Below are 24,963 nucleotides of genomic sequence, written 5' to 3'. Positions count from 1 at the left end.
CTATCCCCCTCTCTGTCTGTTTGTGTGTGTTTAAGTAGTCAGGAATGCTGCTTATCTGCATGGCTAGATGGTTCTGATGACAGCACCATGTCAAGGTTTCTCCAGGGGTCATCACTATTCTCGAACAGGTTCTCCTTAAGCTGAGTATGAGAACTCTTGAGTACTACAAACAAATGGAATATAAGGCTAATGAAAAACTAAATGTCACCAGACAGACTGTAATTGAATACTTGTGCCAAACAATAATGGTCACAGCTTAAATTGAATTTATATTTCATTAGTTCACACTGACCCTTCGATTTGCTATCATGTCAGTGGAAGACTTGAACGTCTTGTCTTTAATCTGTTCTTTTGGCCATGACCTAATGTTTACACTGACAGCAACACTGACACTGACAGCAACACACACACACACACACACACACACACACACACACACACACACACACACACACACACACACACACACACACACACACACACACACACACACACATCAGATAAAAAAATATCTGCAGACTCACACACTCACAAACAGATACATATACACACAACAAGCACATACACACACACACACACACACACACACATGCACACACATCAGATAAAAAACATTGTTTCAGCTTTTTTGGGCTTAACATCCATTTGTCCTTTGCTGCTCTTGTGTTGCCGAGCTGTTCCCATGGATACCCCCTGCTTTCCAAAATCACTCAAGCCCCTCTGAGGTCAGAGCCAGCGCCACATCAGGCCACTGGACAAAGACAAGGCAAACAACACAGTCACAGATTATGCTGCTATTAGAGGCCTGCCAACATTCGTCAAACAGCAGGGGCCGCGTACGTTTACACTGGGTATTTGGGAATGCTATTAGTGTAGGTCAAAGAGAGGAGGAAAGTGAAGGAGGTGAGGTGGGGTAGGTTGGTGGGTGGAGTAAGTTGCGGCCAGTTTTACCTGTCTGTCTTTTTCAGGTGAGCAGTTTCTACCACCAAAACAAAAGCCGCGTCACACTAGGTTGTTGTTCTGTGAGTGCGGAGTGTATCATAGATTAATTAAATATGTCAAGCTAGACAAGAATGTGGCCCGTTGTGTCTTTGTTTCTGTGCTTACTCAAAGGGCTGTAATGAAAATGGCACGTCCTTGTAGACAAGACACACCCAATAAAAGAACACAGCATGATGACATTCAATCTGAAGTAGGTTTGAGTCACAAATGTATTTGTGTTGATTTAGGCACGTGACTGTTACACAATTTGCGCTTCAGTCGGTAGATTTCTGCATGGTAAAACAACCTGCATGTTAATGTTATTCACCATCAAATAATCCTTGGCCTTGTTGATCTCAACAAACTGATGTGCCAGTCGAGTTGAACACCAATGATAACTTATAAAAACAAGGAAACTATCAACACAATCAGCACAATCAAATGTGAGTGAAACTCAACTCTTTCAATGTCCCGACTCGTCAAACTAGAAAGAACACCAATGCAGCGTAGCAATTTATGTTTTTAAACCGGTTCTGCTGCCATCATCACGTAGATGAAACGATGGTTTCACTCAATATCCTCATTGGTAAACATAGATATAGAACTGTAGTCTCAGCCTGGCATCTTAGTGAGTAACACATATCGTTTTATTGTAACATAACTTATATTGAGATGACCAATTACTCAAGTTGTTGTGAATGGCCCCAACAGTATCTCCAAACACGTAGACGTGGCGCTTCTTTTGAATTGAATTCCAGGTAGGGCAACAGTCTGAGGCCTCAGTGATGGAGCACAAAAGGCAGTTTAGTGTGTGGGTCTTCCTTCCTCGAGTCCCTTCAGGAGGGTTATCATCCTTGCAAGGACAGGGGAATGCATGCGTCCCTGGAGAGGATGGATGTGACTGTGGTTTGATTTCAATGACTGGGGTGTGGTTAACCAGAGGGACTCATCCGTCAAGACACCCAGAAACCACGAGGCTTTCAAATTCCTTCATTCTTAAAAGCTTCAGACCCAAAGTTCTTGCATTTTTCTTGCATTTCTGAAAAAAGATACTTTCACTGAAACTGGAGTGCACAGTTCTCCAATCTCTTTTGTTTGAGAACAATAAGATAGAAAAGTGGTAACAGGTTATATACATATGGCAACAATCAACGTCTGATCTCAACTTTCCTCGCTATGTGCACTTGTCCATACAGCTAGAAAAGTATTGCAGCTCCCCAGCCCAGCCACACCCTAATAAATAAACACTTAAAACAATGACTGGGGTCTGAGCTTAAGTAAGGCCATAGAGCTTTTGTACCAGGCACTTTGATCATTATTAATACCCTACCCCAGTACAATACAGGAGTATCGCAACAATGGCATTGTGCACACAGGAACATGGCATGGGGCATGGGTAATAACATCTTACTTTGTACAGTAATCGATTATACTCTTTGTTAAGACACTGTCATTTGGGGTGGCTTGAACTCAGCTCTCTGTGAGAAAATGGTGGCACTGTCCAAGCCCCCATCCCCAGGTCCTTCCATAGTCTGCCAAAGGGTCTAGAAGCCCTAAGGTGTTGGCATCTCACTTTCGACGGCAACGGTAACAGCAGGCATTGCAACGGCCGACCTGCTCCTCATCCTCTTTGACCGTGTAGCTGGCCTCGCCTCCATAGGGCGGGGGGTTCTGGGTTCCGTTCTTGCCCTCCGTGCCATAGACGGGCACGCCGTCATAAGGATTGGCACCGTTATTGCCCTCCAGAGCCATGGGGTTGATGATCACCGTGCTGTCGTCGGTGCGCAGCTGGGCACGGGGGATGGTGACGCTTCCGTACGGGTTTTCCATGGAAATATTCATGGTGACACTGTGCGGTGGACGAGGCTTGGCACTGTCAGGACGGTAGAACTTCCTGTTTCTCTCAGGTCAGGACGGTAGAACTTCTCTCACACTTATTCGAGCCAAATGGAATTAAATCTGGTGCTGAAGCATAGGTGCTGGTGTATGGGGAATATATTTGGTGATTCCTGTGGGCACAAATAACACATGATGATGATAGATAGATAGATAAATAGATAGATAGATAGATAGATAGATAGATAGATAGATAGATAGATAGATAGATAGATAAAAGTTTTTATTTGATCCTCAAAGGGAAATTAAAGGTAGATAAGTGAGAATAGTTGGTTGTGATGACCTCCATAGACTGTATTAAAAACAACTGAGAGCAATAATGTTGATCAAACGAAACAAATGAGATTGAGGATTATGAGGGGATTATGAATAGGGAAAGCAACAAATCAATGAGACCAAGCACTTATCATACCAAACAGTAAAACAGCATTTTTTTTCCTCTGTTCAATTTCCTCTGTTTTGATACAGCAGATTAAAGACATTGATGTCTGTGCTTGGCATTACTGTGAGCCAGCACAGGGCCAGACCTATGTGCATTAATCTCACGGCTATTCCAATCTCTTTGTATTCCCAACTACTTTAATCTCTGACTGTTGTTTTGTGTGTACGATCCTTAGAGTTGACATAAAAATGGAACAAGATGAATACCAATTTCTCACAGTTACATAAATCGGAGCAGGAAATAATGAGTCTACAAAGCTCGACACAAATTGGCTTTTGAAAACTCACCTTTAGGACTTTGGCTGAGTGAAACTAGCACCTGGCACCAGCTGTCATCTCTCTTCCATATGGGGCTCCTCTGTGTGACTCCTCTGTGCCTCGCCGTGGGACTTATCTTCAGCACTTCTGCGGGACGAGGGCCACACCTGTGCTTTGCCGCGCCTGGACTGAGGTGACCACAGCCAGGGAGCGGGAGGAGTTTGTGTTCCTGAGGGAGAGTCAGAGGGTGAGTAAGAGAGAGAGAGAATAGAAAGACAGAGAGAGAGAGAGAGAGAGAAAGAGAGGGAGTGTCTGGCCCCTCCCTGCCCCCGTGGCGTTGCTCCTGCTGCCGAAACCCTTGGGGAGGTGTGGTGGGAGTCGGCTGAGTCAGTTCAGGAATGTCACTCATTCACTCTCGCGCTTTATTTCTGCCCTCTCTCTCTGCCATGCCTTTCGCAACTCAGGTGCAGGTGCAGGTACAGGTGCGTTACCTTCCTAGTCAGCTTCCTTCACCCACAAGTGCAGACACACTCACACACACTTATAATCACCACATGTACACTCACACACACTCTCACTCTCTCATAAATACACCTTTCTTTCTCTTGTCTTCTCCATGTGTCTTTGATTGACACAGAAACCAGGTGCTTTATCAACATGTTCTCCCTCAAACCACCCAAAACGGCCCTCAGTCCAAGCTCATATTGAGTTCAAGGATTAGTCTTTTTTTTAAACCACCAAATGAGAGCCATGCGTGTAGCTTAGGCCACCCTCAGGACAGAGAAACATGTTTTAATCATGACTGACATTTCTGCAACCATAGGAACAGGATTGCCTGCATAGTCGCTATGGGGTCACTGTGTACGGCAGTATCACTGTAGTGACGTGTCTCAGTTGAAGATTTAACTGGTTCAAAACAGCCTCCCCTTGTGTGCACTTGAGATGGACCTGAAGCCTATTGTTTAGAGAGCATGTGTGCTTTATAAACATTTACATTCTACCAAGGTTACTTAACCAAGGAAACTAGGTGGAAAATAACTTGGAGAATTGGCCACATGTCTTGTTGTGATCTAGAATGTTGTGAAGCTTTTGAGTTACTAAGGTTTAGAAGGCTTAAATTACTGCTGATGCCTTGTTCATTGTTGAGGTGGCAGTGACTGCTATTGTGAAGGATAAATAAAAGCTCTGTTGCCATTTCCCTGACCTGGTTTCCTTTGAAAAGGCAAGTCTCTGAAAGGTGCAGTATGCAGTTTTTTTGTTGTCATAAAGTAAAACCCCGTTCAGTTCTACCTACTGCTCCTTTAAGTATGCCATGTGCCAAAAACAACCAAAGGGGATCATTATGCTGGCAAAAAAAGTCTTACTCTTTAAGACACAAGCAAATAACTTCACTTTTTGCTGTTTGAAAATACTTAAACCAGATTCAGTGGACCTTGCCTGAGTTTACTCAGAGAGGCTTATAGACCAAACAACATGTCATGATGGTCCAGCTGTGACACACTACTACTACTACCACTACTACAAAAAGAAGATGATATAGCATACGCAGGCCAAATCCACTGATGTTGCAAGAGTAGTGTGAGAAGTCACCTGCAGAGGGCGACTGTGGCTTAAACACCATGCCTGTCCTCATGTCCTGGACTTGCTTCTGGTAATACAAAAGCTCTTACACTAATAACAATATGACCCAAATTCCTTGTTATGTATGTAGATTCTGGGGCCAGTTATTTTGCTCATACAATGACAGTCTTGAATAAAATGTCATCTGGGCAGTGGCCAGAGCTTAATCATTTCCCCTCTACTTACAGATGAGGAAGTGGAGTGGATGTTGCCTGTGAATTTCCACTGCCATCAGAAAGCGCAGGCGTAGTGAGCACATTCTGATGATGGAGCTTTTGTTATGATTCTGTGGACTTTCTCTCCCTCTCGCTTTCACACATACACGCACACCTTAAATTGACACCTTGCAAACAATGTTTTTTTTTATTAAGAATACGCAAAAAATTATTAATGAGACAATTCTTGCATTTAGCACTACTTTGCCGTTAAAATCTAAGCAGTGTTAAATGAGTCAAATGATTCAAGTATATTACAATTTACATATAAAAACAGTTGCGTGTCGCAGGCTAGACCCCAGAGCTTAGAGCCCTGCGTTTGGTTTGCGACACTTCCACAGAACCACATAGCGTTTGGAACTGTCCATTACGCCCAGTCACATTCCACCATACCTCTCCCCCCCCTCCCCGTCCCCTGGTCCGGCTCTGGCACTGTCAGGAGTTCTACTAATGATGATGTCCGAGACAGACGGGGATCTGTTCCCTCTGCTCGGCCTCCTCCCTCGCACTGCCACCATTGTGGGTGAAGTCGCCACTACAAAATGAGCTCCGACATGTTCAAAGCGGACACAAAAGTAATAAACAAACAAAAAACAGTAACAAAAAGAGAGAACAAAGAAAATTCCCTGGCATTTTTTGGCACCACACACAAAAAAACCTAGAAAACCAGTGAAATATGACCAGTAAAAGATAAGCCTTTCGAACATTTTGAACGAGCCCTCAGTCTACGTGAACAATCATTACACAGATAAGCCATTCCCAAGCACTTCATATGGCTCTGGAAAAATAGATTCTTTAAAATCTTTCCATCATTCATAGTGATAAATAATGTAAACCGTGTTTAACATCAATTTCTTTTCCTTCGCACCGAAACCATAGATTTGGTATTTTTCTTTCCTCCACTTCATCATATGTTTAGATCGTGGCCAAGATTGCCAATGCTGCCAGTACCAATCCACACCAGTGCCACAGTCTGTAGATACTTCTGCTTAGAACAGAGGTACACTTCCCCCTAAGTAATAGGCCTACACCTGTAAACTTTTCATGTATAAACGTTTTGTGTTTTAGTACAGGCCTATTTCACGTATGTGTTTGGATAACAGAAACAAAACAAAGAGACCTGCACTTCTATTGCTAGAGATAAAATACATTTGGCAGTGGTGGTTGCTTATACATGGAGGTTGTGGCTTAACAGCCTTTTTTCTGTTGAAGCAGAGTCCTGCAATGAGTTATTTTAAATAAAAAATAAAAACACAAACTAGAGGCCGACTTAATATGGTTGGAAAATCGGAAGCGGATTTCCTACGGGTCCACTAGCTGGCCTCCCCGTGGTGCGGACAGATAGAGGGTGAAAGGGTGAGACAGAACAGAACACGGGAGGGGGGGGGGGGGGTTGAAGGAAGGAGAATGGAAAAACAGATGGGAAGAGCATAACAAAACTAGGCTGGTTGTCTCCGCACGGTACATTCCACCAATCGGTTTCTACCGAGTACTTATGTGTGTGTTAGAGGGTTAGTTTTAAAGTCCTATTCACATGCAAGTAAATGTGAAGAGGTTTTTTTTTTTTTTTTTGCTTTCATCATTTCGTCTGACAACTTCAGACAATCCTCCAACACATAAGATAGATAAACCCCTCTCCTGACAAAAGGCAATATGGGTGGAGAAAAAAAAAGATAGAAAAATAGGTTAAACCAAAACGCTGGATGGCATTCATATGTTAACCAGACAGCCCAAAACACCTACATAGTCTTCCCTCTTCCTTTAAACATGAAAATCACAAACAACAACAAAAACAAAAAAAAGCTTTCAGCAGATTACAGAAAATCTCCAGAAATGGATCGGGAGTCCCAGTGGTTATAATGCAACCATGGTGGCTTGGGAATGTGTGTGTATGTGCGTATATGTGTGTGTTTGGGTATGGATGTGTGTGTGTGTGTGTGTGTGTGTGTGTGTGTGTGTGTGTGTGTGTGTCAGCATCTGTGAACAGCATGTGTAGTAACTTAATTTTAAGTGACGTTTGTTGAGTGAAAATTTGTGTTAATTTCAATGGTGGGTTAGACTTGTTTTTGTTTGACATGTCGATGCTGGCCCCTCTCCCATGTCCACACACGTTTCTTGTGTCCCATCCAGGTTCTTCGGACTCCCCTGTGGTCTCAACATCCAAGGCCTCACATTGTCCCCAGGGGCTCTCCGTAGCGGATCTTTTGGCCCGCCTTCAGGTTAAATGTGAAGTCTTTTGGCGCCTCAAACAGGAGGACGATGGTGGAGCCCAGGTTGAACTCGCCCAGGTGCTCGCCCTTGCGCATGCTGATGCCTTCCTGGTTGTTGTTGGAGACGTAGCTGAAGTCGTTGAAGGAGCCTTTGCTGTAGCGCGGGAGGTTTGTGCGCAGCTCCTGAAGAGAGAGAGAGAGCGCAGTGAGCTTAAAATATGTTTATCCCCATGGAAACTAATGCTCAGACTTTGTTCTGGCTCCAACAGAACATTCAATTTCAAATGATTTAAGTGCGCTCTTAAAGACGAATCCCAGAGTGCTTTCATGTGATATCAAGGCCGTTCCTAAGACTACCAAAATCTTTATCCATTTAGATTTCAAAACACACAGGGGATAAGGGATTTGAGTAAAAAACAAAGAAAGGCACAACAACCCTGCGGCCATGCCACCACAAGTTACCGAATGAGGTAATGAGGCTTTCTCTCCTTTAAGTAAACAAATGTGACTGGCCTGTGCCAGCGTCGTCATCTGGGTAAGTCAGGTGCACGTAAACAAAGAGAAGGTGATGCCTGGTAATTAAGCATCATGTCACCTAATGACCTACATCTTTACATAACGACTGGGACAAGGGCCTTGCTAAATAGATTAGACAGTCTGCAGTGGGAACGAGGTCAGTGGCGCACTTTTGTGTGTGTACCATGCTCTCGCATAGAACATGCATTGTGTCAAGTTTACAAATGGTACTGAAACTGCATTAGAATCATGGGAGCTAAATGGCTTAATGACAAGTGAATATGTGGTAAGCGTATATGTGCTAAGAGTATTATGTACATTTGTGAAAATGTCCCTCTTGCTTTTGCTGGAGCCTGACAAGATGAATTCTGCTCACTCGAGCGGTGTAAACTTTGCAAGGAGGATGCTCGCTTGGCTGTCCAGGTCTTATTAACCCCGGCAAGCCAACGCTAATGACATCTGGGTTAGTGTGGGTCAATGAGCCTTTCGGATCAACCTGGTGTAAATGGATCAAAATTGCCTTACACAGGAAGTGTGAGGTAAAGCCCCTGACACGGTCACCCAGGCACTAGAGTGAAAGCTCCTAGTTACCTGTACTGTTATCAAGCACAGTCGAAGTAAAAGTAGAAGTGGAAGTAGAAGTGGCTGTTTAATTAAGCACGCACAGAGCAGGATTACCATGTGCTGAGGATAAAGTAGCATAATGAACAGAGAATGGATAGCTTTGGAGATGTCTGGGATGGATGTCTGGATACTATTCTTATGAATCACCATAAATTGTTGTCATGCTATATGAAATGGCCAAGAAGTAGTTTGTTGTCAAGTGTTAAGATTCCTCCAGTTGTATTCAGGCATAAGACCAAAAAAAGGGCTATGCCTGTCAAGGTTTTTTCTCAGTTTTTCGGCCATTGCATTGGTAAAAAAAATCCCAGAACTAAATCTAGATGCAAAAATATACTGTTCCATCGAAATACTGACCTTATGGTAGTTCTAGACGGATGTTTAATGTTTTTGATAACAGAAACTACTTCACATAGACTGTTGATCCAAGTACTGATTGATGAGGGAAATGGTGTGTCAAACTCTGATAACGGCAGTAGTTTAAAAACGACTGTGTCCAAGGGTAGGCAGAATTATACTTCTGGGGAAAGTACTCTGGGGGATGTATTGCTTTGGCTGTTGAGTTTCAAAACAATTGACCTCTGCCAGTATCGCCGTCTCCACTATTGAGCAACACGTGATGGTAGGAGAAGTGTTTTAGCAAAACAGCTTCACTGTTACCGTCAGACCCCTTTATTTCCCAAGCCTGTTTGGGGACCCAAAATGGCTTCAGTGGAAATGGATCAAGACAATTACATTTTTTATATATTATATATTTTATTATATTATCTCAATCTTGTCTAAAAAGTCTAACTTTTGACGATTAGTCTGGTCCACAATGTAGCTTAATCAGGCTTTTACATTTTCATGAAGCATCTTTGTAAGTAACTAGTTTTTTTTATCACATCCTCAAATTAATTTGGTTGACAATTGATCACGTGACGGATAAATAGACACACCTTTCCCTCCTACCAGCCGCCCAGGCAATGAACGACGTAGTTCAGTGATGTGGACCCAAAAGCCCACAAAAGTGGAACACCCAGCCAGATTTCAGATCCAGATCAACTTAGCTACAGACCACTTTCTTGACACAAAATGGCCAACCGTATACTGCCCAAAAAACTGCTGTTAGAAGTTACGTGCTATGTGCTCACTAGGTTAGCAAACGCATAAAATGTGTTACCTGACACACTGGCAAAAATGTCCTGGCAGTGCATTCAAATTCCTGTTGCTGACACAACAGACATCCAGTCAATGCTGGACCTGACTCATCCCTACCAGCCCTGCCATCTATTTCAACAACGGCTATCAGCTGCTCTGTAATGCTATGGAGGCCGGCGATCCCCGTGAGACTAGCGTGGGTACTGACCTTGTCGAAATAGATGCGGATGGACCCAACGTTGGTGGCACCCACGGCGGTGAGGGAGAAGAAGCCGTGAGCCCACTCTCCGCTGAGCACCACCCTCTCGTTATGGCAGAAGAGCTCCTTAATCCAGCGGGCCACGCCGGGGTTTACAGACATCAAGGACCCTAATGGGCACACATGCACACAAATGGTGTTCAGAAAAACAAAACAGGAACACAAACACACCCAAGTGAAATTTCAAATAAATTTATGGGAGGAATATGTGCTTGAAGCTCTGCTGGTTTGACACCAGCAGTCCCGAGTTCCATCTTTTAACTACCAGGTGTGCAAAAACTGATAACAAATGTATCCCGTCACTAATCCAAAAGGATTAAAACCTCAATGAAATGACTTAACTGAGGAGAAAAATGACAAGTGTGGCGCACTAACCAGGGAAGTGTCTTCTGTGGGCTACCTTCCAGTCTGTTGGGGAGTGGAAGCAGTGGTAGTCCCCTGGAGCTAGGTACACCACACAGTGAAAGAGTGCGTTTCCTTCCTTCGTCACCAGGATGTCCTGGAAATTGGTTGGGTCGTCTTCGTCTGAGGAGAGAACAACAGATGGACGCTTCCGGGTCAGAGATTCTTACATTTAGATGGGGCATTGATAGCAATAAACAGAACCCAAGGATGAAAAAGGATAGCTGAGGTGTGAGGACCAATCAGGATAATTCTGGAGCAATGGCTTCATAATCGTAGCATGTTGTGTGAAGACAATCTGCTGATCTCCTTTTACAACCAAATGGCACCAAATGGCAACAAGATGATGTCAAGGACAGACAGAAATCACAGTGAGAGAGAGAGAGAGAGAGAGAGAGAGAGAGAGAGAGAGAGAGAGAGAGAGCGAGAGAGAGCGAGAGAGACACCAGAGAAATACTCACTCCTGCTCAGAGCTATGCTCTCAGCCCATGTGTGTGGCCCAAGGAACGTCTCGAGAGAGTAGGTGACCCCCTTCACCTGTTCCACCTCACAGTTCTTCACACGCCCAAAATGCAGGATCTTCCCGTCGGCTGGGCTGATCTGAGCATGGAAGCCAAACACAGAAGCAACCATTGAAATATCTGTGACCCACAGGGCTTTAAAAGCGCATGCGTGACACTTGAGAGATCGTCATTCAAGTTCACGTGTGATCCATTCCAACCACAATTTTTTGATCCCAAAATGTTGGACAACACATATGGTACATCACTAAGGAGATTTTAATTGGAATATGCCATTACATTTACTGTCTGTCTAGGGAGTACAAATACGGTACATTATTTAGGAAATGTTTCATTACTATATTGCATTTACTTCACTGTCCAAGTACACACACACACACACACACACACACACACACACACACACACACACACACACACACACACACACACACACACACACGACTCACCACGCAGTGGGAGTCACACACTGGCCGCGCCTGGGGCTTGAGCTTGCGTCGGAAGAACTCGCCCAGGTTGCGGTACTGGTGAAGGTCCTCCACGGCTGCCTCCTTCATGTTCACCCCAAAGGTCCAGATGTAGAGGCTGTAGATGGGCTTGCGGAGCCAGGTCGGCAGGTCAACCTGGTTCAGCCGACCCCAGGCCCTAGAGAGGAGCCGCGTGGGGATGGTTTTATAGAGGGCGACCTACATGGAAGGAACATGCGGTCAGTACCAAAAAGATGCGATAAGGAATAAAGAACTTGCAAAGTGTTGTTAAAGATGGAAAAAAACAACCTTTCACTATTACGTGGGCTATACGCTAAGGCAAAAGTGTTTAGAAAACAACCAAGAACCCTCTGAGTGCTGAAATGGTTAGGGTGTTCACAAGTTCAACAGCCCATTGAGGAGAGGTTCCTTGTAGAACGTCTAGAGGCTCTAAGACAAGTGAATGTTGTAAAGGGCACCATCCTGCACTGGAGAACTCAAAGGAATCATAATGGGTACTTTGTGTGGCAAGTGTTACAGAACCTTATCCGTTTAGAACCTCTGGTGAACAAAACAAAACAAACTGATGCATATTTTCCTTCACCAGTGAAGCAGAATTAATTTAGAAAATCTCATACATATTCATGATCATTAATAAGTGGCTTATAATTCAATATCTATAATGAATGATTTTGCCCTTGTCCCTGTACCACCAGCAGTCTTTTGTTTAAGAAACAAGCTCTAAAATATTCAAATCTGTCATCTTGTTCAACATCTTGGCATCACCCAGCCCGCTATTTGAGATTGCAGCCAACTGTTGACTTTCACAAATAGGTATTTAATCAATGTGTTTAGCTCTTATAACTGTGTGTCAGAGTCGATATTTGTAAACTTTTGAGTGTAAAGCATCCAGCTTTAACTTTATTCTTTCCTTTAGTTTATGGTAACCTGGAGTAACATTTTGAAACTCCTGGCCTTATTTAAAATCACATGTACACCACAAGCAGTGTTCTGTTTCTTTCCATGGCCTTTTCTTCCGCCAATTAACCAACCCAATACCCCACTCAGGTGCACTTGAAGCGATGATCCATCTGCTACCTGCACAGCGAGCCCGATGTGAAAACCATCTGGTGTTCCTGTCTGTGTGCAGGCTAGAATGGATGCTCGAGCAGCGTGTGCCTGACAGGAGCACTGGTGGTATTCCACATAACTAACAACAAGGCAAGAAAATGTGCTGAACTGCAAGGCAGAATTTGCGCATAGGCCTGTATGATGGCGGTGTACAATAGCTGGCAAGAATTGCAATTGGCTCATCTTCAACTCCTTAATGCAGCGTGTTGAAACAAGTTCACAACCTGACGGTAACTCATGGAGGATTGGTTCCTCCCTCAGGGTACTCTTCCCTCGAGCTGCGCCACCTAGTGGTTGTAATGGGGACTGCCTCAGTCGTCCCACATTGCCCCAAAGTCCAGATGGCTTTCCGGCCGCCTTGCCGATTGCATTGCCGCATAGCTGTTCTTGTGTGCGTTTAGTCTAAGTGGATTAATCAGGCTTCAGCACCAGCTGACAGAGGATCTCTTCTCACAGGGCTTAGCTTGTCAGGTTGCACGCCGGGTTATGTTGCACTCTGCCCACATCCAATTGCCAGCTCTTCCTGTTCACTCCAGTGCCTCATGTGCTCAAGACGATTATTTCTGTGTCTAGAGAAACATAAATATCTACAAGCAGTTAAAAGTGCTGCTTAATTGGGACCAACTTTGAATGCACTTGTTTCTATTTTTGGGATCCTTCCGAAGAAGTGATTGTGTTGCTGTTTTTTCTTCCTAAGCTGTTTTGAGGCTAAAACATCCAGCAGTGTCTATATATAGCTGGCGCATAACAGAGAGAGGAAGAGAGGGGGAGAGAAAACGACAGAGAAAACATAACAGAGAGAGAGGAGGCGTTGGGGGTCAGCAAGAGAGATAACTTAAAGCCAATATCGCGCTGAAACCCTGGGATTATCGCCAGATTAACACTTCACTGAACAGGCACTTCATAACAGCTGTATATTATTGCCCTGCAAATGCCATAATGCAGGCGTTAGGAGTTATCTCTGACCTTCTGTAGCCGTCACCACGTTCTGGTAGTGTAGCCAAACAAACGGTGGTGTGAGCAACAAAATGTACATGACTACTGCTGATATTGAGAAAAGGCATAAACTTGAGTTATTCTAAGGTGTTATGTAATGTAACAATGAGGCACTGGCATTAGCATTCAGACCACACACGGAGAGTGCCAAGTCAGTACATTCCGCAGCTGGCTGGTCTGAAAACAAGGGAATCATGGGAGCTGCAACTGATGGAGGCGACGAGATGCATATCAAGCGAAGCGGGGGCAATGGAGGTGCAGCCGTTGAGCACCCGGCGCCGAAAGCTTAATGCCCAAACACCCCCCCCCGGCCACATTTCAGTCAGAGAAGAAAGGAGGGCTAACAATTCGGAGAGGAAGCGGCATTTGTTGAAATGCCACTGTACGGAACCGTACCGGCCTCTCTTGCTCTCTCTTTCTCTTTCTTTTTTACTCTCTCTCCATCTCTCTCTCTCTCTCTCTCTCTAGGCTATGTCCTGAGCTCCGGATCGGGGCCACAAACAAAAGCATTCCACAGTAGTGTGTTTGTGCCCCTGGAAACAAAGGGCCCCTTTTTAAAGAGGCACCGGGCAGGGGCTGAGCTCAGGGCTCTGTGTCGGTGGGCGCAAGCCGACATCTGTGCCCGCTGGTCCGCATCGCCCGCTGCCTGCAAGGCGAGGGCAGAGGGGTCATCGGTGTGGCACCACCGGTGAGGGATTTAGAAGGGTCAATGGGAGGCTTCCCCCCTAATGCTGACATGCTTTCAGCGTCCTGGGTCCTGTATTCGTACAGTACAGACAATATTTTTCATCAAGTAGGTGAAAATCAAGTAGATGGGGGGGTGGGGGGGGTACAACCTCTTTTCCACACTGATGGACCCAAATGTTTTTAAATGTGTATGAAATCAAAACAAATCAGTTCAGTTCTCCATTGCCGTGGGGCTTTGTTCAGTAATGTGTGGGGGCCTCATGCTCATCCTGTAGAAAAAAAGTGTTCACCCCCGCCAAGGTCAAAGCTGAGGGGAGGGATTTTAGCCTAACAGGCCCCGCTTACACTTGGTCTTAAAATGTGTCTTGGGCAACCGGATCACAAATCGACAGTGCTAAAGACAAGTTTAAATAACCTTCAGGACGCATTGTGATCCAATCACTCCAACCACTTGACGACGTGGTCTGGGAGCCATTTAGCCGCATATCTTTTGTGTAGTGTAAACGTTCATGCATCCTCATGCGTCCCCAACAAGGGAGTAGACAACAGTTAAACTTCTAAGAAATCTGAACACAACTGGTCAGCTGGACACCACAGATACGCATGATGGACACAGGTGTAAATGGCGATGCGTTTTGACAGTCCTGCATTTTAAAACCAAGTGTGAACAGGGCCACAGTCGCTTTTTTGTCACTTCAAATGCAAAGTTAAAACAAACAAAAGCTGCGTCCCATCATAATTTACACTGCACTCCCTCACAACAGGGCTTGACAAAACGAGTTAAACAGTGGGATACCTCTGGATGCTGAGATGCTGTTCGCAAAACCACGCACAAACACACACACACACACACACACACTTGGTTCTTGCCCATGGGGGACCACGGCGGGTTGAGCCCCAGAACTGTCGGCTCTTCCAAAGGATACTCACCCTACTGGTGGGGCGCCAGCCCACCTTGGCCAGGGGCTTGAGCGCGGCGAGGGGCAGGATGTAGTAGAGGAAGGAGAGTGGCCATGAGCGCAGGCGGGCTGTGGGCCGGGACATGCAGCTCAGCTGGCCCAGGCGTCGCCGCAAGGCCAACTGGGGGAACTGCAACCTGCGCGGCGACAGGGCACAAGAGGGACTGTCAGGCCAGGGGGGTCTGACGCCACGGAGGGGTACCCAAACAAAAAGCAAGGACACACACACACACACCATACACACACACACACCATACACACACACACATACACGAAAAAGCACGCTAGCCCAAACATAGACACACTTCAGCATACAAAGATGTCCTGACAAATGAAAAGGCAGGAACACACACACAAAAAGTCATACCAGTACAAACATGGACACACACACACGTTATGTAGCACATTTATTCATTATTATTATACGGCTCCTCGGAATGTTGCTAACCATGCCACCCCATCGTTCGGAAGGTCTGACAATTTTTTTATATTGACCGCTGAGGCAACAAAAGTCAAGAAAAGTCACACACGACAATAAAATCATTAAAAAGAGTTTTTTTTTTAGACAAATGGCTTCTATTGTTTTGGCAAATAACCGTATAATAAGTCGGATAATGTATAGTCCGCCGGTCAGTATCAGAAAATGAATCTCTTCAGGACAAAACAAAATGCTGGGCAGCTTGTGCTGTTCATCTAGGGATACAGGAATTATTTTCCTATACTGACCGGCGGACTATATATTATCCCTTACTTAGAGTATGCCATGACTGATGGTAAGACAGAAAAAACACATACATACATACACACACACACACACACACACACACACACACACACACACACACACACACACACACACACACACACACACACACACACACACACACACACACACACACTCTTTGCACTCCAATGGAATTACTAAAATAAAGAAATCAAAAGCAGGATGGAGAGAAGAGAGACAAAAATAACAGTCAGACATGACACTTACATAACCAGGAAAATGGTGAGAGAAAAGATAGAGACTAACACTCCTGAAAACCTATAAATTATTCACACACACACCTACACACACACACACACACACACACACACACACTTGTGGGAGAGAAGCATCCCCAACCTCTCTACTGAGTCAAAGGTCAGTCCAGGCTTTTCCTCTGTATTTATCCCTAACTGTTAAAACCATTTCATCAGTTCCAGCTCTTGCACACGGTTTGTACATTCTCTGCCCCACCCGCCCCAACATTTCTACACTCCAGGAGACGCCTTTCTCCTGGGGCCTCCTGGCACACACAGTCGGAGGAAGAGAAAAGACTCCCAACTTTCACAAAAGACCCTGAGGACCAAATAGGCTGAGTGCTCTGAGAGACAAGCAGATGGGAGGTTTCCTTCTGAGCTGTCCACTCGCTCATGCCTTCTCACAGCTGTTTTCACAGAGCTCGGTTTGAGATAAAGAATAACGCACTTGTACTTTTCTGGCCTCAACGTCAAGGAGGGATTTTTGTTTTCTTTCAGAATCTTTTGTATTGTGTGAGTATTTGCACTCTGCTCACTTAAAATGGTAAAGCTTCTACCCACAAGGCAGGGGCAACAGAATCTTCTGATCCGCTCCCTGACACGCAAACATCACTCGCATCATTGGAGAGATTTGAAAGGATGACGATCAGTATGACAGCTAATACACAAATCCCGCACATCCAACTACGGCCGTCCGACTGCTCGCTTAGGATATATTTGGTGCTTGGGCTTGTCTCTATAGAAGAGCCCACATTACAGGGTTTTTTAACTCAGAAGTCTAAGCTGTGCTTGTAGCTTGATGGGTTCCATGGGTTCTATCAAGAACCACTCATCAGCAGTGTCTCAGTGAAACCTATATGGAGAAGGGCCAAAACACCCTTCCTCTGTGACTGTACATGAAAAAGGAAGTACTATTTAAATCAGTAGTATCTGATTTAAATAGTACTTCCTTTTTCATATAACATGTTTCTCAGAGTTGTCTCTCTAACAAAAACAACAGAATGAGAGAGAGAGAGAGATGAAGAAGAAAAGAGGGGGCAAGAGAGAGAGGAAGAGAAAGAGGCATGTGTGTATGTGTGTTTGTATGTGTGTGTGTGTGTGTTTGTGGATGAGTGATTGAGAGCAATAGAGGGAGTGGGTGCAAATCCATTCCCCTGTTTTAATATTATGCCTGACTGCTTTGTAAAATCCGATTGGTTAAGGCTTCACTGCTTGCGCTGCGTTGGGCATTCATCACAAAGAAAGGGCACTAGTAGGGCACTGCTGATCTGGTCAGAGTGGCGACAAGGCGGCGATTCTGGACAAAGACGAGCTGAGCTGAGCCGACCCGCAACCTGGCTACCAGCTGGCCAGCCCCTGCTGCCATGACTGCATCGTAAACCGGGCGAAACTCTGCTCTGCAGGTAAGAGCCACCACACTCCAAGCCCCCTGTCGGAGAACGACAAACTATTTTTAGTAGCAGCGAGCGAGAGACTAGACAAGAGAAGGCAAAAATCACTTTGAGGAAATGGGGAATGTGAGGTGACAGGAGTGAAACCTGTTATCGCAAGAGACGGAAAAATACTTTACGTCTCAATTTTGGCAGGATGGTTTTCTTATAATATGTGATGTACTGCACAAAGACATTGTGTGTTTGTGTGTGTGTGTGTGAGAGAGTGAGTATGTGTGAGTGAGAGAGAAGTAGAGTATTTCTAGAAGTGAGAGATGACCGGTACAAACAAACACTCCAGTGCACACACAAATTGAGCTGGCGCAATCAGTTAAAGCCAGATTAGCCTATATGTGCCACGGATGTGGGTCATATTTGGACCCCGAAAGTGATGAGCCAGCATCTAAGAGAGTTGACCCTAACCCCCCTCCCCCTCCTACCGCCAACTCCTGTGAGTGGTCAGTAGACACACCGGGGATTACTATAGCACATAAGACACTGTCCACACTAATGAGGATGAGACCCAGCACCATCCAGAGAGGGCTTAGACACCAACACCGGAGTAAGCATGAGCTCAGGATTCATGCCTAACTCACACACACACACACACACACACACACACACACACACACACACACACACACACACACACACACACACACAACTCTACCTGATGCCCCAATTTTTGTGAAAGTCGCAGCTGGGCTACATAAACTTGGTGAAACGGTGAGCCCTGACCCTGTCAAAAGTTGGCTGACTTTTGACTTGTGGCTCACAACCCAAGAAACCCTAAATCTCTTTCAACCGACCCAGGCTGGGAGATTTCCCTAATGGCTAATCAATCTGTCCGATACTTATGCCGTCTGATCTGCCAGGGGAAGTTTGTCTATCTAAACTCTAGTATGACACACAAACACACACAGGTGTCCTCAGCCCAGCCCATATAACATGAAAAAAGATGCTCCGACGCTACGCAGTTGTTTTAAATGCATCCCCCTGGACTGAACGGATTCTGACGGCATCAGTTTACAGGGACGGTGTGCGTTGTCTCTTCAGATGATGCCGGACGCCGGATCAGTGTAACTGCACCCGAGCGCATTGATTTGGCACCAGTGTGGCGCTCTCATTGTCATCCAGGCCCAGCTGTGGCAGAGTGCCAGAGAGAAAGAGGCCACGTCTGAAGACGGCCTTCACTGGAGAGGACAGCTAGTTTCGGAGGTAAGGGACAATGGCACCGTGCCTGTTATAACAACGGGCCGATTTTTCGTGTGATATGAATGTTTTCATATCACAAAGTTCCTAATGCCTTTAATATCTCTGGTAGAAGATGGTACACAGTGTACCTAGAAGTGAGCATGTCTGCTCAAATGACAACAACGCTGAAGACAGTAATTTAGGAATGGAGTTCACATTTGTTTACAAAATATTTACATCAATAAATCTAATCTGCAAATCATCATTTTCAGACAGAGAATACATTTGACTATGGCTGCGTTCCCTCTTCTATCTCTCTTTCTCATATGGAGCTAAACATCCATGAGAACGGCAGCTCGCCTGCACCCTCCCACAAACGCATGTACACATACACACATACACACACACACACACACACACTCTAAGGCTTCGTGTCACTCACTTGTTCAAAGCCAGAGCCAGGAAAAACAATAACATAACCACGCTCATCCTATATCCCAGCGCTTTAGTAGCATGTGGTGCCTCACTTTCTTTCCTTCTCCCTGCCTCTCTATCTCTCTCTCTCTCTCTCCAGCATCATGCCTCCCCCCCTTACTTCTTCAATGCAGGCACACGCTGGCCAATCACTGGCTGCAGAGCTCCTTCTCCTGGTTCCCCTCTCTGCCTCTCACGCTCGGGAGAAGTGCGTGGCATCCACACTAGCTGATGCACACGCACACGCACACGCACACGCACACACACACACACACACTTTCTCTTTCTATCGGATCTCTCCGTTCCTCATTTCTCTCGTATTCTTTCCTTTTTTCTCACGGTGCCTTTCGGATGCTTGGAGCCCGGTGGCCCACTTGCACTGGCCTCACTCCTCTACCCCCCCCCCCCCCCCCTCCCCCCTCTTTACCCCCTTCTCTCTCTGTAGCCCTGGCAGAGGCTTAGAGGCATTACGCTGCAAATTAGGCCAAACGCTGGCTTTGTGCTGCTCGCTTGGGACCCGGCTGAAAGGCAGAGCAGGGTAGCAGCAGCGAGAGTAACAGGACAGGGACAGAGAGAGAAAGAGAGGGGGGCAAAGCGTCCCACACACTGGCTATAGCAATGCCACCAGCAAAAACATTAGCAGAGTCACTGAGCATTCAGACGCTACACCAGCAGAACACTCTACCAACGCCGGCAGTAGCCGGACTCTCATACCAGCCAAGCAGCTAATGTCCAGCCAATCCTCCCGCTACCCGAGCCACCCACCCCCCACCCCCCCCCCCCCCCCCACCCCAAAAACTCCTCCTGTCCTTTCTCTCGCTCTCTTCGCAGGCTCCATTCAGTCTCCCATTTCCACGCTCTCTCTCTCCGTCTTGCTCACGCTCTTTCATTGGCTGCAGTTGCTCACCGCCAAATCCATTCTACCTAAATGGATTCCCGTCAGTCAGGCACTCAGGCACTCAGGCAAGCAAGAGCTCTCACTGAACCACAAACCGCTAGGCTAATGTAAAACCTGTCAAACACACACACACACACACACACTAACGCATACACAGTCTTTCTCTCACTCACTCACTCTCTATATCTATCTATTTCTCTCTCTTTCCCCTTCTCTCTCTCTCTCTCTCTCTGGGCCCATACCTGAATCGGCTGCGGGGGTTGACACCGGTGCCCCCCCCCTGGGCCGCGCTGGCCCCCGACTCCCCCGCGGCGCCCCCCGTTGCGGAGGCGGAGGCCAGCGGCCGGAGGCGCCGCACATCAACCCTGACTCTGTGGAGGTTGTAGCAGGACGGCCGGCTTTTTATAGGCCGGCAGCATCTCACCATTTCCCCAAGCTCCCCGCCGTCTGCCGCTGCAGGCTTCCCTGACACATGGTCTCCGTCGAAGGTGGACTGGTTTGGATATTGCCTTTCTCTCTCTTTCTCTTTCTCACTCTCTGTCTGTCTCTTCTCTTCTCTCTTCTGTCTACTCACAAACTGGGCTGCTGGTCTGTGAGTAGTTGGTCTGTTTATTCACACGGCCACTTCCTCCTCGTAGTCTCTCCAGATCTCCCTCTCTCTCTCTTTCTCTCGCTGTGTTGTTTCCTCTCTGCGGAGTGATGCTCTGTCGCGTTGTGGCGCACGCTCACAGTCTCGAGCGGGGCTATGGGCCGGCCCCCTTTCCTCTCGTCTGCCTCACTCGTTTGGTGGACGCTGGGCTGTGACGCAGCTAATCCCGGCTGCTACACTCCTCCTCCTCCGTTTCCTCCTTTCTTGTCCTCTCGTTCTCTTCCACCTGCTGCTGCTGGAAACGGTGTGGGAGTAATGCCTCTGGAAATGCCAGCTTTTGGGAATTTTCTGCCGGGAAGGTGCAGTGCAGCTGCTAAGGGTTGCTACTGGAGCCAGTAGGAGGTGGGGACAACCGCTGCTGTGGGGGATGGGAGCTTTGTGGAGAGAGACAATCCGGTCAGCGGGTGCGCCTGTTTGAATCCACCCCCCCCCCCCCTTTCTCTAAGACAAATGCCCAGAGTGAACACCCCCCCCCCCCCTTTAATTTATTCCACTCCACATCCCCCTCTTAATTTGGTCAAATCAGATAATTGAGGGGAAATTAATAGAATTAGCCAAAAAAAAAAAATCTATCTAGTTCTGACCTCATTTGCTGTGCCACAACACCCACACACTGAGGAACTAATTCTCCTGTGAACTAATTTGTCCTTATATGTTTGTGTGTTTCAATCAGGAAATAGCAAATTTGACAAAAATCTTCTAACTCTTCATGACAATGTGGGACTTCAAAGCAGTCAAATTGTGTCGATTAAATGCCATAGGAAATAGTAAAACTGTTACTGTTCTAACAGATCTGACAATGGTACAGTTCGTAATTCTTCTTTCACTCTGCTTTTTGCCATTTCCTGAATGGTGAAAAAAGTATCTCAGCTTCTGTAACACTAAAGTGAATGCCCTAGGGACTGCGAAAGAGCCTGGTCAATATGATTAATACAGCTCACTATTCCATCTGCACAAGAATCAACCAATACATCACATATTATACAGTAATGAAATATCATAAATCAAGTGACCAGATAAAACAGTAAGGAGACAAGAGACTAAACTCTCATTATGTTCAAGGGCAGGACCTTGTGAGTTTGGCATTAGCCATATTTCATGAATACTTGTGGCAGATGAAAGGTAGGGACATTTTTCAGATTCAACTGGTAACTGAACTTTGGTTGGTTGCTTTGCGTTTGACATGAATTAGCATTGTGCTGAGTCATAAGCATCTTCAGTACTGCAGGGTCCAAATCAAGTGCATCTTATTTCTACACAGTTTTGATATTACTTTCACATCGAGGGCATTTCAAATGTTATGAGTTTTAAAATGGACACATATTTTAAGAAAGTGTTTTAAAACTCTGCAACTATTTTAACTATTTTGAAAACAGCAACACACACACAAAAAAAAACCTTCAACATATCAGCTCATTATTATTCAATGTAATTTCTTCCAACTTTGGATTTGCAAATATCACACTATCACAGCACCAAAAATGGTCTCATGTGCATCAGTGGAGCAGTAATAGAGGAAACAGGATGTTTGTGGTTTCCGCTGCAGTCGACGTTATCTGACATCTCCTCATAGCCACGAGTTTGACATTTTTAAATGTGTCTTTTGGCATTACAAACGAAAACAAGCTTTTAAAGAGAAAAAAAACCTCAGTATTCTCTACTGAGATAGCTATCATAAAAGAATCCGGAAAATTCCCAGCTGATTTTCATGGTTCGGACAGCAACAAAATTGACTTCACTACATCACTTTAGCCAATCAGTCCCTCTGTCAAAAGAATAGCCACAATACCTCACAAATAGCCAATATGTAACTGACATATAATTTTAACAAATACTAAAAAGTTTAAAATGGGTGAATGAGAAAGACTTACTGATGGTGTGGCGTGTATCCCATTCACTCACGCTGTGTCAGAGCTGGTAATGAGGAAGTTTCTTCACTTCCACAGACCGTTAAAGCTGAAGGCTAGTCTGACTCAGAGCTCAGTCAACACACAACTGCCTGCATACACAATGGGTGCCAAGGCCCTTTAAGGACAGTCTGCGCGAAATGTGTGAAAGTGGTGCGTGTGTATGAGAGAGAGAGAGAGTGAGAGTGTGTGTGTGCTCTTATAAACACGGCGCAGACAGACACAGAGCTTTCTGGGTAAAGTGACAAGATGCCAGTTCAAAAGCCTTATTGCTCAATCAGTGACACAACTGTGCTGAATTTGATGTAACTGATACTTTATGACAGAGAGAGGTGGAAGGAGCCAGTGGGGGAGGGGCTCACTTTGAGACTCGAGCACATACTGATTGTACACAAAGGAGTGTTTGTTGTGTATTTAAATACTATGGTAAAATTATGGTCAGAATGGTCAGCAATAGCCTTTATATCCACTCACTCACTCACACACACACACTCACTGGTGTCTGAAACGCACGGCATGCAGGGACGGCTAAAAAAGCTTTCGAAGGTCTTTCAGCTCTCTAATCCCACAATGCAGTTTGTAAAACATATATTTTGAAGCCATTTAACTAATGGTTCTCTGAGATTTGCTGGGGCATGACACGACAGGAAGGCCAGCTAACGCTCTGATCCTAGCTGATATAATGGGTGTTCCCCCCACGTATGATTACGTAACCCTATGAATATTGAAAGCTGCGATGAGATCATGCCAAACAGTATTTCAGGACAGAAAAAGTATTTCAGTGTTTCACCAACACAAAACGTGCAGCTGCAGTCCAGCAAAAACGAGTTATGTTTCCATCTCCCTTTCTGTGGGTTTGGTGACGGCTGGTTCTGACAGCCGGATGCTTCTATCCTTGGTGCCACTGTTGCTGGCCGGAGCCCTTTCCGCCTCTTGCCACAGCCAGAGAATGAGTGTGTGAGTCGGGCAACGGCTCATTACCATGCTAGGTCCAACGCAGCCCACATTCTCTCCAAGAAGAAGCCCCTCCATTGTCTGTGCATCTGTGTGTGTGTTTGTATGTGTACGTGTATGTGTGTGTGTGTGTGCATGTCTGTGTGTGTGTGAGTTTGTGCCTGTGTGCATCTGTGTGTATGTATGTGCGTGTGTATTTGTGTACGTGTGTGTTGCCTGCATGTATGTTTCTATGTGTGTGCGAGTTTGAATGTGCATATGAATAGAGGATGGGTATCTATGAGTCTATGCATCTAAATATTTGGTGTATTTCTAACTGTGTGTGTATTTGGGTGTATGTGTGTGTGTGTGTGTGAGAGAGATTATGGATGTATGAGAGTGTGTGTGCGACTCCCACTGCGTAGTGAGTCGTGTGTGTGTGTGTGTGTGTGTGTGTGCGTCTGTGTGTGATTGTGACAAGTCCTTTCAACCAACCAGACCCTACGGTTGAGTCCACAGCGAAGTCACCATGACACCAGACCCTTCGGTTGATTCCACAGCAACGACACAAGACCCTACTGTTGAGTCACCATGACACCAGACCCTTCGGTTGGGTCCACAGCGATGACACCATGACACCAGACCCTACTGTTGAGTCCACACGATAGTGGACAGATCAAGAGTACAAGTGGCTGAGGCCACGTTGGAGGTACAATGTTTTGCTGTGGGGCCTCGTTCATTGTGTGTGTGTGTGTGTGTGTGTGTGTGTGTGTTTTTGTGTGGGTGTGTTTATGTGTGTGTGTGTAGTTGAAAAGCCCTGTGGCCCAGGCAAAGGGAAAGCCCCACCAACCCCTCCTTCCTGCCTGGAGCAGGCCTATCACATTGGTCTTTACATGGTGACAGGGTGTCACCCCACTCTCCGGTCATTCCAACAACTACAGTACAGCAGTATGAGGGCCAGCCAAAAATGGAGCTTGATTTGGGAGCTTGAACTCGATTCACCACCTTGGGCCCCAACTTTGGCAGTCGGCCTACTGAACCGGGGCGGTGTAGAAAAAAATCCTGAGGCTACGTCTTTGTCAGATGAAGAAAATGTGGCAGTTGTAAGGCAGTGCATCCCATAATGAAGGTTTGGTTA

The 24,963-nt window shown here is 45.8% G+C and overlaps 1 protein-coding gene across 3 annotated transcripts; it reads right to left on the bottom strand.

The window, feature by feature from the left end:
- Nucleotides 1-5,643: 5,643 nt before the first annotated feature.
- Nucleotides 5,644-23,269, bottom strand: pisd (phosphatidylserine decarboxylase). 3 transcript variants are annotated; one of them, XM_080848003.1, is made up of 8 exons: nucleotides 22,857-23,269; nucleotides 20,579-21,359; nucleotides 15,292-15,457; nucleotides 11,530-11,766; nucleotides 11,021-11,159; nucleotides 10,533-10,682; nucleotides 10,107-10,267; nucleotides 5,644-7,804 (listed from the first exon to the last, which is right to left on the bottom strand). In XM_080848003.1, exons 2-8 carry the CDS (start codon nucleotides 20,761-20,763, stop codon nucleotides 7,580-7,582), a joined length of 1,263 nt encoding a protein of 420 aa, XP_080704129.1. In that variant the 5' UTR covers nucleotides 20,764-21,359; nucleotides 22,857-23,269; the 3' UTR covers nucleotides 5,644-7,579. The 3 variants fall into 3 exon arrangements, with proteins under 3 accessions (XP_080704129.1, XP_080704127.1, XP_080704128.1); XM_080848001.1 differs by having other exon boundaries at nucleotides 20,761-21,359; XM_080848002.1 differs by lacking the exon at nucleotides 20,579-21,359 and having other exon boundaries at nucleotides 22,857-22,893.
- Between the last annotated feature and the right edge of the window lie 1,694 nt (nucleotides 23,270-24,963).

Source organism: Sprattus sprattus (assembly GCF_963457725.1).
Source record: "Sprattus sprattus genome assembly, chromosome: 11".
Lineage (NCBI taxonomy): Eukaryota > Metazoa > Chordata > Actinopteri > Clupeiformes > Clupeidae > Sprattus > Sprattus sprattus.
This window is presented reverse-complemented; position numbering and strand designations above follow the sequence as displayed.